The sequence below is a fragment of the Ascidiella aspersa genome, chromosome 6, assembly GCF_963924565.1.
Source record: "Ascidiella aspersa chromosome 6, kaAscAspe10.2, whole genome shotgun sequence".
Taxonomy (NCBI): Eukaryota; Metazoa; Chordata; class Ascidiacea; order Phlebobranchia; family Ascidiidae; genus Ascidiella; species Ascidiella aspersa.
Genome location: NC_139452.1, coordinates 5,739,161 through 5,754,242, shown reverse-complemented (window position 1 = coordinate 5,754,242; position 15,082 = coordinate 5,739,161). Strand labels below are relative to the sequence as shown.

At 36.3% G+C, this 15,082-nt stretch overlaps 1 protein-coding gene across 2 annotated transcripts; it reads left to right on the top strand.

Annotated features, from left to right (window-relative positions):
* The first annotated feature begins 5,883 nt into the window (after positions 1–5,883).
* LOC146139342 (uncharacterized) lies at positions 5,884–10,876 on the top strand. 2 transcript variants are annotated; one of them, XM_083391729.1, is made up of 9 exons: positions 5,884–6,266; positions 6,876–6,961; positions 7,525–7,644; positions 8,024–8,175; positions 8,240–8,338; positions 9,083–9,207; positions 9,338–9,401; positions 9,468–9,578; positions 10,215–10,876. In XM_083391729.1, the coding sequence occupies exons 1-9, from the start codon at positions 6,231–6,233 to the stop codon at positions 10,457–10,459; spliced, it is 1,038 nt and encodes a 345-aa protein (XP_083247855.1). In that variant the 5' UTR covers positions 5,884–6,230; the 3' UTR covers positions 10,460–10,876. The 2 variants fall into 2 exon arrangements, with proteins under 2 accessions (XP_083247855.1, XP_083247854.1); XM_083391728.1 differs by having other exon boundaries at positions 8,021–8,175.
* The last annotated feature ends 4,206 nt before the right edge of the window (positions 10,877–15,082 follow it).

Here is a 15,082-nt window from a genome sequence, read left to right as displayed (position 1 = left end):
ATGACTATAGCCAGCTACAGGAATTCGAAAATATAGTAAGTGTTTGGCAATAACTTTCAAGTCATTATAATGTTTAATGAGAAGGCTTAAGAAAATTCATCAAAAGCGTAAGTCAACTCAAAGCAATATTTGTTCATGCAAATTTATTAATTGTTGCTGCGTTGGATACTTTAGAAAAGTGTTTGATGTCAAAAATATAGCAAGTGTTTAATGTTAAGCAATTTTTATGGCTTTGACGTCATTATAATATTAAATACGGAAGGTTGAATTCATTCGTCAAAATTGCATAAACTCAAGTAATATTTGTTCACACACATATAATAATTGTTACTGTCCTGGAAACCTTAAAATAATACTTTAGCACGGGCCACCCTGAAAAGCAAGTGGGCCACAGATTCCCCATCCCGGGTCTATAGGACGCATGACTTCGCATTTTTAATAAACAAAATAATTCAAACGATAAAACTTTCCACGTTCCAGCGATAAATTTAAACTAATTCCCTGTTCGGCGCCGACTAAAGTCCAAACCATACTCCATGCGGATTGGTCGGTTAGGTAATGTGTGGCAAGGGGTGTTCCCAATGTGACAACAATGGTTGTTAAGGCCTAACCATCAAGAAGCAGCTGACAAATGTGGTTGGTTGGTTAGTTGGGTGTGTTGGAGGTGTGTTACAGCAAGTATGGGTATGAACGTCATTCGAGCGTGTTATATGACGTCATGGAAGATTTTAGGGTTGCGACTCTAATTTCAAGTATAGCGAAACATCAAATTTCTCCCCCAAAACCGACAACATCAAATGTGAACGTTTCTAGGTGTCATGAAACCTTCGCATGATTTTATTTAAATTCAGGTAAAAAGAACAATTTAATTTGGCCAAGCTGTATCGTTTTTTAAGCGTGAAAACGGTTTATCAAGTTAACTGGAAAGCCCAGTAAATGTTCTACAAAACGTAAATATATAGTTGGGTAATGTGTGTTTCGTAATTTTTTGCTCAACATGCCAATCAAACATATTTCAAATAATTGATTCGCCGACGGTGTTGTACTTAAAGCAAGTTTTCAACAACGAGGAAAACGCTTTGTCCGTGTCGCAATTGAATTTACTTTATATTCTCAAGGAAATGGTTACACAGAGCATTAAGTAAGATGTATTAACCAGCAAAACGTTTTCGTAAGGAAAAAAACACCCACCACATAATTATGTGGCCGACATTAAAAAAACATCCATACAGGTCTACAAAAATGACCGTGCAGGCAAATTTCAGCTATTGCGAAACAGCTATAGTTCCTGTTTTAACTTGATATTCCATAGGTCCAAGGCACACGCTGTTCGCGACTGAACAGTAAGTGGTGTGTGACATCACCCAGCGTGTGCACAGCGTAAGGAACGACGTCATAAAACATGGCGAAATCTAAACCACTATTGTGTGAGCAAATTGGCAAGTCACTACTATTTATGTTTAGCAGATGGTTTTGGTGACTGTGGGAAATATGGCGAAGTCCAAATGACTCTTGAGCGTACCAAACCAATACAACTGGTTGTAAATAGTTTCTGACTTGTGGTTGGTCGGTTTGTTTAGGGGCGTGTCAAGAGGGGCGGCCCAATTCATCCAAGCATATTGAATGATTTGTGATGTCGTTTTGTTTTTTTACAGATTACAAACGGTTGCTTTCCACTGGAACACCGAATTACGAACAGCAACTAAAAAAAGCAACACAAATGTCTGACTATAGCCGTCTACCGTCTGACTATAGCCGTCTACAAGCGGCAAAATATCAAAAGAGAATGTTGCTTTGTACAAGCGTAAAATATCTCTTTTTATAGACGTTTAAACTAAGCTTTAAGTATTTCGAGGTAAGCGTTTGTGGTTCAAAAAAAGGTTGCGTTAAACTTGTAATAAAAATTAAGTTAATAAAATGGCCACGTAAGGCACGTGTCCCTATAAGTGTATTTTACCAATATCTAATTGGTTGAACAAGGAAGATCCAATAGAAAATACTTGTCCTGGGCAACATGCATAAAGCTAGACTTTACAAAATAAAAAAAAGTTAAGGTCTTCTGGAAAAGTACAACTGAGATTTTCCTGCATGACAGTGCAGTAGTCTTTTCTCCTTAACCTGTGGTTCCAAAGTGTGGCTGTGGCGTTGCTTCGAGTTTGGGTACAAAAGAAAGTTACTTCTCGTTAAATACTCAAACCCACACTAGGTTGATTGATCAAAGGCAAATCAAGTGCACCCATTCCATTAAACTCCGTTACAATATTGTGTTTTTTACAATAGCATAGGCCTGTAATCCACCCATCGATTTTTAAGAGGTCTTTCCTGCAAACAAAATTTGAAATCACTGGCCTGAACAATTTTTTACGTAATGTTATAAACAACAATATACTGGGCAAAAAATCAGGTTGGTATTAGTCCTGATTCCTGATTCCCGTTTTAATTTAGATTTAAAAGCAAAATGGTTGGAGGTTTGTAAGAATATCGAACCCACACAGCAGAGGTAGGTACCATTTTGAACGTTTCGGATAAATCTTAAGATAATTGCTGGAGGTTGAAGTTAGACGTAGAATGGCCAAAAAGCCCACACAGAAGTAGGTAGCATTTTGAACGGTTCGGGTATCTTTTAATTCATTTTCATCATCTTATTTGTCAATTTAACAAGGTTAAGTGCGCAGGTTTCTTGGTAAAAGAAATACCAGACATCTCCATTGTGATTTCTGATCAACACGTGCGCTACACCGAAGCGAGGCTATCACAAGACCTAGTCGCTCTCGAAGCTCAACCAATTAGAAGATGGCAAACTCTAGTACCTTGCTCTGATTTGTCGGTTGTTTTGGCGTGTCGGGGGCTGTTCTCTAAGTCATTCAAGCGTGTTTTGTGACGCCCGTGCCGCTTTTAATGCTGGGGCTGTAAGTTGAAATATGGCGCAACAACCAAAAAAATCTAACAATAATAAATAAATAAACAAACGGTAAAATTCGTGTGGCGGTGTTTCCAGGGTTTATGAATTCTTGGCACAAGTTTATTTATATTCATTTAAAACAAGTTAAACCTAATTGTACATAACTGGGTGGGTTTGTGTGCCTAAAAACAGTTTACCAAGCTCATTAAATGTCAAGCAAGACATGTGTCCTTTAAAACATAAGTGCAATTGGTTACTATGCATTTGGAACATTTTTACGCAGCATGTCAATCAATTATCTTCCTATAATAGATTCCTCATGTTTTTTGCAGAAAAACATTAATTTTGTTTTAACAATTTAGAACACGTATGAAGTAAGGTTTATAATTAAACAAGGTGTGTTGGTTAGCATTTGTTTTGTGTAAGGCCCACCACAAAAATGTTGTGGCCGTCTTACGTAAAACATCTACAAAAATACCACAGTATCAAATATAGATGTTATTGCGAAATACCTATAGTTGCTGTTATTAATCCTACATTTGCAAGGTCCGTGACGCACGCTGTTCGCGACTGCACACTGCGTGGTGTGTGACATCACCCAACGTGTGCACAACGTCAGGAATGACGTCATTAAACATGGCGATATCTGAACGGTTTTTACTATTGTGAAAACAAATGTGCAACAGTCACTACTGTGTATTTTTAGCAGTTGGATGGCGGCGCAAGTCCAGGACCACAGGGTACTCGGAGAAGTATAATATTTAAGTTACACCAGTTGTAAATAGTTTCTGACTTGTGGTTGGTCGGTTTATTTAGGGGTGTGTCACGAGGGGTGGATCAATTCATTCAAGCCAATTTAATTATTTGTAAGCTAAAAACATGTGACACGTTTGACAAGTCGCATTTCGCTGTTGACGAGCTTTTGCACAACCGTGCTTCAAAAAAAAATCACCTAAGATTAGTTGTTGTTACGGGAACAGCAGTGGTTAACGCCAAAATGGTTGCCAAACACCGAATCCCAAACAACAACATAACATTGATAACAAAAGTCATGTTTCAAAAAGCGTGCCTGCCTATTGTTCGTTACTACTACGACCTTACGCATTAAAGTATTTTACAAGCGCAACAGGTGCCTAGACTAGACGATTTGGAGGGTGTCATAAAGAGTTCCAGGGTTTACGACACCAAAACGAGGGAAAAGAAAGCAGGCGTGTTGTTTTTCCTACTATAGTCACATGGCCACTTTACGTCACAAGGCAAGGCATAAAAAAGTCAAATATCAACTTTCATATAAAATAGGATCGTTAAAAAATGGAAAATAAATTACCGCACAACGTTGTTCAAAAGGTTGCGAATGTCGTATAGTTCTTATTTTTTTTTCGATTTTACTGCATAACATATAAGAAAAACACAGTGTGCCTTTTTAGCAGTTTTCTTCGCGTTTCGCCACCCTTGGCTAGTTAAAATTTTAACCGAACAAAAATGTACCGCCCTCTTCCAGTAAACTATTTATACATGCCAATTAGTTACGCAACACGGTATGACATCGCAATACTGCCGCCTACGAAAAGCAAGCGTAACACAAACACAAAGTATGCATGTTAAAGCGCAATGTAATCTGTTGTTGCGAAAGTCTAATTATAAGTTCCTCTTTTTTCGATGTTGCCCAGGGCAACGCGCACGTTGCTAGCGACTGAATCAGGTGGTCTATGTCTCTGTGACATCATAAGGGTGCCTTCAAGTCACTAGGTATGACGTAAATAGGTTCAACAACCAAAACGTTTATAAAAATTCAAAAAGATTTTCTTGGAACAGAAACATTTTTTTATTTCAATGTCATTTGTCAACGATTGGACGAAAAAGGGGGCGTGGCAAAGTTTGTAGCCCTTCATAAGCCAAATGCTGATGGCATGAATGACCTGTGGTACTGCGCGGAAAAACACTTAATATATAGCAGAAAAAATCTAATTTAAGGCTGTGCAATTTATGGAATGTCATATTTGGTTCGTTACGCCGAACAAATTTGGCATTGAATGATACAAACCGTTTTAAAACTCACGAATAGTGTCTAGTCAGGCAAAACCTGATACATCAAGCAAGTTGGTAATAAAGCAAATCAAAAGCGCCCAATTTGAATGTAGAAATGTATTGTGAAAAACCTAATTGGTTTAAAACACAAACATGATGGTAGAGTTTCGATAGGCTATTTTTAAGTTTTCATAGCAATGTGAAGCGCCTTTTTCCACCTAAATTTATATGCTAACGTGCACCTTTTGTCCTATATACACTTTCCACATCACCTAGGACCTAGGTCACACCAAAAGACTTCGCAATACGCCTAAAACCTAAACAAAAGTAACATAAAATTATGTCAATTGAATCGAAGTTTGGTTGCGAAAACTGTAGTTCCTGTTTTTTTCGATGCTACCATGGTCAATACGCACGCGTATGGCAACTGTACAGGGTTACGCCATAACGGAGGGACCACAAACACGGGAATGTTGACAGGAAATATGGATTAATAAAAAAAGTCCCACAAAAGAAGTCATTTGCAAAACCTATGCCAAAAAACACCTTTTTGGTTTCCATAAAAGGTTCGAGGTTTATTTTTAAATCTTAAACAGTTAATAGCAGGCGCAATATTGTTAATACAGCGTAGGCTACACTGTATTGTCAGTAAAATTGGACATATATCGTATCTCTTTGTATTGGATTCTGATCTTACTACAGGGTTTTCGAACTGTTGATTTGTCCTGCTCGAATGGGTGGTGCAGGGCTTTTGTGAAAATCCCAGTTGAACAAATACGATTGGACAAACGCAGAGGCGTAACAAAAGCTAGAGTCATTCTCAGGCCGCGTGTCAGGCGCATGGAAGGGCTGACGAGTGTACCGTACAGGCGCTGCACAGCAGAACTAGGATAAATGGAAATAGACGCTTAACAACAGTGGTGTCAGTTGTGTCAATTTTGGTTGAGATAAAGGTTCCGAAAAGTTACAAATAAACCACTGGTTTAGCTTGCTGCACGAGATTCACTAACAGAGAAATCTTGCTAACTGACTGATTTACTTGTAAAGAGGTCTTGTTTAGCGTTTTCAGGCGTGCCTTCACTTATCCTAATCAATTGACTTTTTTTAAGGACATAAGGCTTTCTTGTAGTACATAGGGCTTCTACCTGTGGCTGCCTAGTAAATCAAGACCTTACTGCAAAGGTTTTGGCCCGCTGCCTGGTGTTTACACCAGTGGGCAGGATTTACAAACAACCCCTCCGAATTTGAAAGCTGTACAGTGACCAGCAGCCAAGTTTTCGCAGTTCATTTGGGATTCGCGATGCCGTTTTTCCGCTTGGCCCAACTCAAAGCAAAGGTAATTGTGTCCTATAAGGTTTAAGGCTTTAATAAGAAGCTAATCCACAGTCATAAGCAGTGGTGACAGTAAGCCGAAACGGTACAGAACGGCGTTGAGGGAAAAAATTGCAGACACGCTGTACCGTAAAATAATGTATTTACCAGGTGATTCCGCCATCTCCTTGTATTTAAACTTAGATTCAAATTGCATATTTGTGCACGATTTTGAACGATAACCTTATGTTTTTCAAGGTTACTTGTTTTAGACGTTCCGTTGTGACGTAACTTTGTGTTGTAAAGTCATCAATAAAAATTTCCATGCGTTCCAGCAAAAATACTATCATACTTTCATATTTTGGTAAAAGTAGCCATTGCCGCACGTACATGTTGGTTGTAGTTAGCATTGTGACTGGTTACTATAAGAAAATATTTTACAGAGAGCCAGGGCCGTAAAACACAAACCAGCTGTCCTCACAAATCATTAATTTGCTTGTTTACGCAATATGTTGGACTCAATTGAAATTTTGTTATAAAAGCCTTAGGCTACTCTGGGTAGACAAACGAGCTACTCGTGGCTGTGTGTTTGGTTTACAAATCTTATGCAACATAACACTCCCACATTAAACAGGTACTACGAAAAATCTTCACCAAGCAATTGTCCGTGAAAAAAGCAAAGGCTTTAAAGAGAGAGGAAAATGCAGAGCCTTGTGGAAGGTAAGAAAGAATAAAGTTCTAAACTTTCCAAAACAACTTAATGTTTGTTGTAATATATAATGTAGATAACTGGCCTTCCATACCAATAACGTAAAACCCTTTATATTATTTTGTCAAAAAAGCTTAGGCAATTCAATTAAACATTTCGTTAAATATAGGTAACATGAAGAACCAGTACATTAACGGCCAGTTGGGAACAACTGTTTTTTGTGCCTTATTTGCCATTTTTAACACCTAAAAAAGTGAGTTAATGGGATTTCGTATTGTAAGAACGTACGAGATAAAATGGTTGGTTCCTACACGTCAGTAGAATGCGTTTCGGTTTTGTCGTCTCTGTTTTCAGTATGCACTCGTGCCACATTTCCCTTAACTGACCAGGCATCAAGTAAAATGGTTCTTACTGCGAAGGAGACGCTACGAGTACAACGACCGAAATGCAATATTTTAGTTTCGCTTTCGCATTGGTAACATGTCGGGAGATATCGTTTTTAAGTGGAATCTCTCAGCCTGGCATTATTATGAGGGACAACGGACAGTCATGTTTTGTTTTCTTGTGTTTACAGCGCAACAATTCGTCTTCACCGCGAAGTCTACGCTGCAGGTTATAACCCAGCGCTATGCTTTCACACTGGGACTTTTGCAAGATATTCCAGTTTTTTACAAACTTGTAGTCGCATTTGCAGGTAACATTTCACTTGCATGAATATGGTCTATGTCAACCTTATGCATTTCAGAGTATTACAGTGTAAGTGCGTTATGTATAATTTGATTGTGTAAGTTTTCTATGGCTTAAGGTCAAAGGTCAATTAGCACACGCTTTCTTTGGATATGTTTAATTATTTTATCGAAAGAACAAATTAAATTGTCCCCGCTTTTCGAAACGTTTGTGTAAATATCGGATAGAGATACATGAATGTTTTTCAGTTCGATTTATCGATTTCTCCTAATTTGGGCTCATCTGGCCTCTTTGAATTGCTTTGGAGAAAGAAATCAAAGTTCAAAAAAACGCTTACCCTTACCCCAATGCCTAAATTGTTTTCATGGCAGTTTTTTTAAAAGCAGACTACATGCAAGCATGAGGTATGGGGCCTATCTCACGAAGAGACAAAGTTTGACCAGAGCTGTGCAAAATGCTTCGCTCGCTGTCCGTTTAGCTAATGCTACTCAGATTACAAGCAAACCAACAAAGATTGCGCGACAAAACTTGGGAACAAGTCAGTACATGCTTGTAAATAAAAGCGACTAGATTTATAACTCATGTTATACTTTACTTAACAGTGAAACGAGTTGAAAAGGTCTTAACTCACCTTCTATCGCGAAGGGAGAAGATAAACTTGGTGGCGTATTTCGGCTGTGAAACTCAGAATATTCCAAACGGTCAGTATCTCAAAACATTTTAAACTTCTAAACTGTTAGACTTAAGACTAAGGATGTCCGATAATATCGGATCTGAACCGATACCCGATGCCAAGTGGTAGTGTAGGTGTTTGTCCGTTAGGGTTATATCGGTGCCAATCCAATACCAAATAAAAAAAGGGATTTCGGCCATGATTTATAATACACAGTAGTAATCACTAACTGAAAAAGTAAATTTATCACAAAATAGGGCAAACAATTGTAGTTAACTATACTTCTTTGTCCCAGCAAAATTTGACCTAGGTACTTCAAAAATTACCTTTATACGTTTCTATTTCCTCTATTTTTTTAGAATACTAAGGTTTGGGCTTAAGAATGACGTCATTTGGCATCTACATTTTGTTCAAAATATGGGGTACTGCATTGAGCGTTTGCATATTGTTCATAATAACGAATAAATTCTTTTTGGGATAGTTCACCTAACGTAACCCTGTTCTGTTTTGTAAGATATTTCTTATATTCCGAATATACTTAATGTGAACACTAATGGTATGGCCTACTCTAAGCGAAATATTAATCTGTTTTTGCTGGGGTTCTTTTTGGTAGGACTGCTAAGGTTAATACTTTTGTAGTCATACATGAAAAATTTAGGTCATCTTTCTATATAGACGCTAACATTCATCTTTTAAATTTCAGCAAACTCCATTAATTTTAATAAAGCACGGCATAACAATAATGGTGATAATAAAAATCTGTTTATTTAAGGTGATTTATTTGCACAATCATTCAAGAAGTGTATAACACGAATGAACAATCCTTCGAATTTGAAACTTTACTTCAAAGAAGAAGAGTTGCTAATTTACTGCGAGATAATTTCAAATATTGAAAAGGTAGATTTTTTTAGGAATGTTATTTGCAAATAGGAACAAAATATTTGGTGGTGTTTCTTTTCAATGCAATATTTGTCAATCTAATTAGAAATGGAGTAAAACAAGAAATCGATTTCTAATTTTTTTAAAGGAAACATCATTAGCAGTGGAATTGCCGACGCCATGGTTTGTTTTGGAAATCCACGACAAGCTTTGTAAGTTTTTCTTGTCATATTTTATTAAAATGTTCAACATGGCACAAATGAAATTTACTATTGCAGTGAAAATAACCACAAGGGCACTACGCAACAACCTGAATGGAGACGACCTACTTCAGTTCTTTCGCCTCTGCAAGGAAGACGAATGGTTTATAAAAGACAGCCTTAGAAATGGTAAGTTGCACTTAACCCAGAGATAATCAAATCTGTGATCCAAAACTTGGCTTGAGTGTACTTAAGTCACAGTTTTTATAAATGAAATGATTTCACTTGGGTCTTTTGTGAAAAATAAATTGACCCCATGCTGTTTTCGGAATCGAAAATGTATAAATACAAAAGTTACCGCCATGTTTTTTTATACCATGTAAACTCGATTAGTTTAAAACACGGTAGCACCCCTGCCTTGTAAACCAGCATAACAGCCTAACAGGGCTGTCACATATTTTTATGAAATAAATTCACAAACATATAAACATTTCTTATAAAAAAATTGAGGTATTCAAAGCCGTAATTCGGGTCACATGCTGTGTTTGAAAAACAATTCGAAAACAGTTCGAAAACGGAAAAAAGGTTTGTATATATTCTATGGTCAACACAAAAACAAATAGTTAAAAAAGTGTTTTACGAAAGGAAGGCAAAAACACATAACTTAAGCTGCCCATAAAAACATTTCATAGACTTTTCAAATAAAAGGCATTTCAAATACTTTTTAATAGCAAATCAATTCAAAAAGACATTCAACAAATTCGACTGGCAACCCGGCATAAACAACATTACTAGACTCGAAAAGTCTTGGTGTATTTCCTTTAGGACCCATGGAGGCAAAGCTGCATCTCGCTTTCAACGAATTGAGAAAGTTGGGAAGAACCAAGTTCAACATGGGAACCGTCTCCGACACGTTCCACAAAATGCGAATGAAAAAGTGCGCACAGATTGTTGACAACTTACCAATAGGCAAAGAACTGCTGGCAGCCAACAGAAACAACGCCGGACACAAAAAACAAAAACGGCAAGTCAAATACGAAGACCAAGTGCTCATGAACCTTACGTTTTAAATACACTTTCGACATGTCAAAAATCAATGCTTTCTATAAAAGTCAAACACCAATGAATTGATTTCTACAGTAAAAAAATGCGGATTGACTTTCAAGTTGTCAAAACATTTTTTTATTTTTTTAATATTGATTTAACGACAAGCAGGTGGTAGTCTTAAGACTGAAAAACACCTTTTGTCGTGGCACATTTACAGCATCAAGTAACGCACCAGTTTTTGGGAACAGCACGTTAACAATAACTCTGTCATGACAGATGTCAGAACTTAATTTATTCGTAAGGAACGGGTTAACTTTAATTCAAATTAACGTGATGTAACAATATCTTTTCAAAACGAAATAGCTCTATGATCTCGCTGCCAAATATCAGGCTAATACCGATGCTACCACCTGGAATCGGGTATAGACTCCGACCCAATGCTAGACCTATATATAAAAATGTAAGTGGTAGTTATAACAGTTCATTGTCTTAAGCAAAAACGTAAAACAACAGTGCCATAAAGCGGCATCGAAAGCAGCTTGACATCCTATTATCAAAGAGTTGAAAATTTATTCCAAAAATGCTGCTATAAGCCTTACCTCGTATAGCATTTGAGATTGTACGGTTTTAAAGACTTTTTTTAGTTCTGACCTCAATTGTTACGAGCAGATTCAGTTTCGTCTTATTAAAAGCTTTAACCATGCACATGTCCATCTCTAAATGACCGTGGCCCAAACCCAGGCCTGTGGGACACATGTGAATTCAATTTACCAGTTTGATAAATATCATCCTTGTATTGACCAATGTGGGGATTTTTGTGTGGCTAATTTGACCCTTTCAAATTAAAAGAAATAATTTTGACCCTTCTAAATTTGCCAAATTCACGCATTTTTCGTGCTCAGCAAAAAATCTCTTTGCGGCGTCATATTTTAACATTTTTTAGTCCTGACCAAACAAAAAATGTTCATTCGCCCCTGGCACTCATGGTAGCCTTCTGTATGTCGCCCGCAAACAATGTGCAAAAAAATAATGGAATAATGGCCAGCAATGCTGTCAAGTTCGTGTTACTACCCTGTTACTTTTACGCAGTAGTTATTAACCTTTTTGTACATTTGTATAATATGCAATTTGTGTGTTATATTGATGTCGGCATTCAACTATTAGTGTAAGTTTGGAACACATGTGATGTTAAATGGTGCAAAGTTTGTACCAAACACAACTAGTTCCAATTATCGCCAAAATATAATTAATCTTGCGTACAAAATGTTCAAATGCACTTAATCAATAAATACAGTAACTGTGCGTCTACTCTGCAGAACAATGGTTCCCAACCTTAATAGTAAAATATTTTTGACTAATTGCACCCCAGTCGAACACATAGCTACAGTATGGACAAGCTTAACAAAATAAACGTTTACTTTTAAGCATTACATAGCAGCCAGGTTGGGAACGATTGGTCTAGAATAAAAGAGCGCGTTTTTATGTTTCACTTAGTATTATTGTGTTGCCTTGTTTGCACTCCCGTTATTGCATTTTTTATTCTTCCTATGAGTGCACGTTTTTTTTATGTCTCACGATCAACGTCTACAGTTTAAATTTTGTGATAAATACGTGCTTTTCTACGTTTATGAAACTGAAGAAAAACTCATTTGTGATGTGTATTTTAGCTCGACAGATGAATAAGCTTGTAGCCAAGAGTAAAGTTGAAGAGATAGCCATGTCTGTTGTTATATGCAGTCGTTTTAAAATATATGGGTTTGTACACAACATATTTTATTCCACCCAAGTAGTTATTTACAATGGTAAATTTACTTCATAAAGCCGTGCTTTTTAAGCTGTCAGCACACTTTCATATATTTCTTAGTGTGCAATGGGGTGTTTATTAATTTAGGTAATTAACTTATTCATATTGCGCATTATCTTTTAGATAACGGGTAATGGTATGGTTTATACGCATTAATGAGTGGCGTAGTCAGGTGGAAGCAACTTTGTTCATTAAAGAAAAAAAGCCACCGTGTAAAAAAAGTCGAAGAAATAGCTTCTCTCAATTTCGAGGCAAAACCGTCAATCTCGTTCAAAAATAAATTGTCAGCAGACATTTTTATGTTACTGTTTTACATTTCAAAGGCAAAAATCGTTTATGACCACACAGTCTTGCAAAATTTCACAGATCTGACGGCGGAAAAGAAAAATTGGAAAAAAACTGAATATTCTTTTACAAATGCCGGGTAGGTATCGATTCAAGTTCCACAGATACTGCTCAAATCCTAGCCAAGAATTCTGTCACATGTTTACAATGTACCGTTATGCCCCTTAATAAGTACAGTAACGAAACCAGCCTCAAAATTGAAATTACAAACTGGGAGAATAAATACAATAATACTGGACCCACCCAGCCCCAAACGCTAATCCACACCCTAAACCAAATAATGTGCGTTGATTTAATAAATATGTGAACGCTGCCCTGGCTGGGGAATTATGATCAATAACTCAAAAATAAAAATAAAAATCACTTTATTTCAATCCAAGTCATTTGTAAATAGTGACGTAAGTGCACTTTATACAAATTTATTGGAAGTCATTACAGGCATGTCTTGTGCGATTAAACAATCACAAAAAGAAAAAAAGAAGAAGCGGCATTCGTAAAATCGCTTCTATCGTAAATGTTTTTGCATATATGATAAAGCCACTTAATTAAGGAGATATTTTAAGATATCCCAAACACGGGCGAGAATAACATGTTTTTTTCGTTTACAGCATTGCAAAATTGGGTTCGGATGTGGGGAAGCGTTTTGGGTTGGATGGGTCAAGTATTGTTATTATTATTATAGTTAGTTTCTCATTTTATTTCTCCCTTGCCATTGCAATTTTGACAACTTGTTTCGTTACTTTACCATTCGTAACTGTAAAAAATGTAGTAGGCTAAGATTCTTGACCAGCGCCCAATATAAAGAAATATATAATAACTAACTCTTACTGAATTTTTTAATTGGCAATCTTCCTCGGATTTCAATTTCATCTTCTAACCATGTTCTAGCATTGTTGGAATCGTCGTATTCTGGAATAGTTGCGTCTTTATTACATAAAAAAACAAAGTAAGTTGGTATGAAATTTATTGTATGTTGTAAGTAGCCTACATTTTTAATGTAATGAACAATTTTATAATTGATAGTTCACAGCAGTTAATGAAAAGCAAATTATTAAAACGTGCATTCCATATCTTTACTCACATTTTTTTCTGGACTATTCTTCTTATTTCCCTGCTTGCAGTTGCTTCTACTTGTGAACCTGTCTGACATGCAGAAGTATTTTTCACACGAATGCATGACTTCATGATTGCCTGCACCTAAAGCAATTCACCTGATTGCCTAGACCTCTTTTGACCAGATGCCTAATTAACAATTTAGACGGAAAACGAGTCTCTCAGAATCTTTGCACGTTGAATTCCTTTTAAGAGTGGTTGACTTGTCAAATACAGTAAAAGTTAAATTGTTGTCTAGATTCCAGAAGCTTCTAATTGTGACGTCACAGGCGATTTTTTTTTACTTAATAAAACATCATTTTTAATTAAAGCAAATGTGGTTCAAATTCAAAACAGCAAGCGGTTTGTTTAAAGTGGGCCAAGTTTCATTTATGTGCTGCACTGTTTTTCTCTAGATTACATAGTAAACTTTTTTTGTGCAATGCAAGATTTGTTGAAAATCATTTTAAGTTATTTGATACTAAAGAGACAAGATTGCAACACCCGGAAAAGATACTTTTATTTTATTTCCACTTTTTAAATAGTCAATTGGTGACGGAGTAGACTCTTGGAGGTCTGTTGTACTGATTAAGCACTTTTCGTTTGTATGGCAGGTAAACGAATATTTGCGAGCAACTTAATTACCCTTTTGTTTAGGATAATTTCAGCCTACACATATTTTCTGGTGTATCTTGTAATGACTATCTTTCTCTACTTCTACCTAGCGGCATCTTTTTTTTCCGAACCGGATTCCTGTTGTACTGTATTAATTGCCTTTCTCTTGTGTTTGCTTTTATACTTTGTATTTATTCTCTCCGCAAAAATATTGAAGGTTTTTAAAAGATTTAAAGTTATACGTGCTGTCAATTAGCGAATAAACAACACTGAAATTATCTGAATATTGGATTACCTGATACAAACAAATCAGAAGACTGAACTTTTTTTTTATTTTGATTTCAGAGATAGCATATGAATCTTTTTAAAGATATGCACAAAAAATGGCAAATTACCTCTTTGGGGTTATTAACTTACTCCCAGGATACGAACAACGCTTTATTTCGATTATGATTAACCCTGCCTTCTTGGCTCTTGCCTAAAAAAGGTTTAAGTTAAAACAACTACGTTTTCTAAAAATGTTATGTTTATGTTAAAATAACTTGGTTTACTGCCATTCTTCTTAATTGAAATCTTTCAAATACTTATGTTTGTTTTTTTTGTTTTTTTTTTGAAATCTTTTCAAGTTTTATTATACAAAAGCTAACTGGCATTCACCACATAAGTTATTAACTACTGCTTTCTGATTCAGACATAGAAAACGTGTTTTCTCTACGATTATAATAATTTACGAGACGCACTACAACCAAAAAGAGAAAAAAGCCAAAAAGGGGCGAGTGATACGACAAGC

Coding starts and splice junctions, on each gene's coding strand:
- LOC146139342 (XM_083391728.1), top strand. CDS start 6,231: ATGCCGTTTTTCCGCTTGGCCCAACTCAAAGCAAAG. Junction 9,208..9,337: donor TAATTTCAAATATTGAAAAG/GTAGATTTTTTT, acceptor ATTTTTTTAAAG/GAAACATCATTAGCAGTGGA. Junction 9,402..9,467: donor GGAAATCCACGACAAGCTTT/GTAAGTTTTTCT, acceptor TTACTATTGCAG/TGAAAATAACCACAAGGGCA.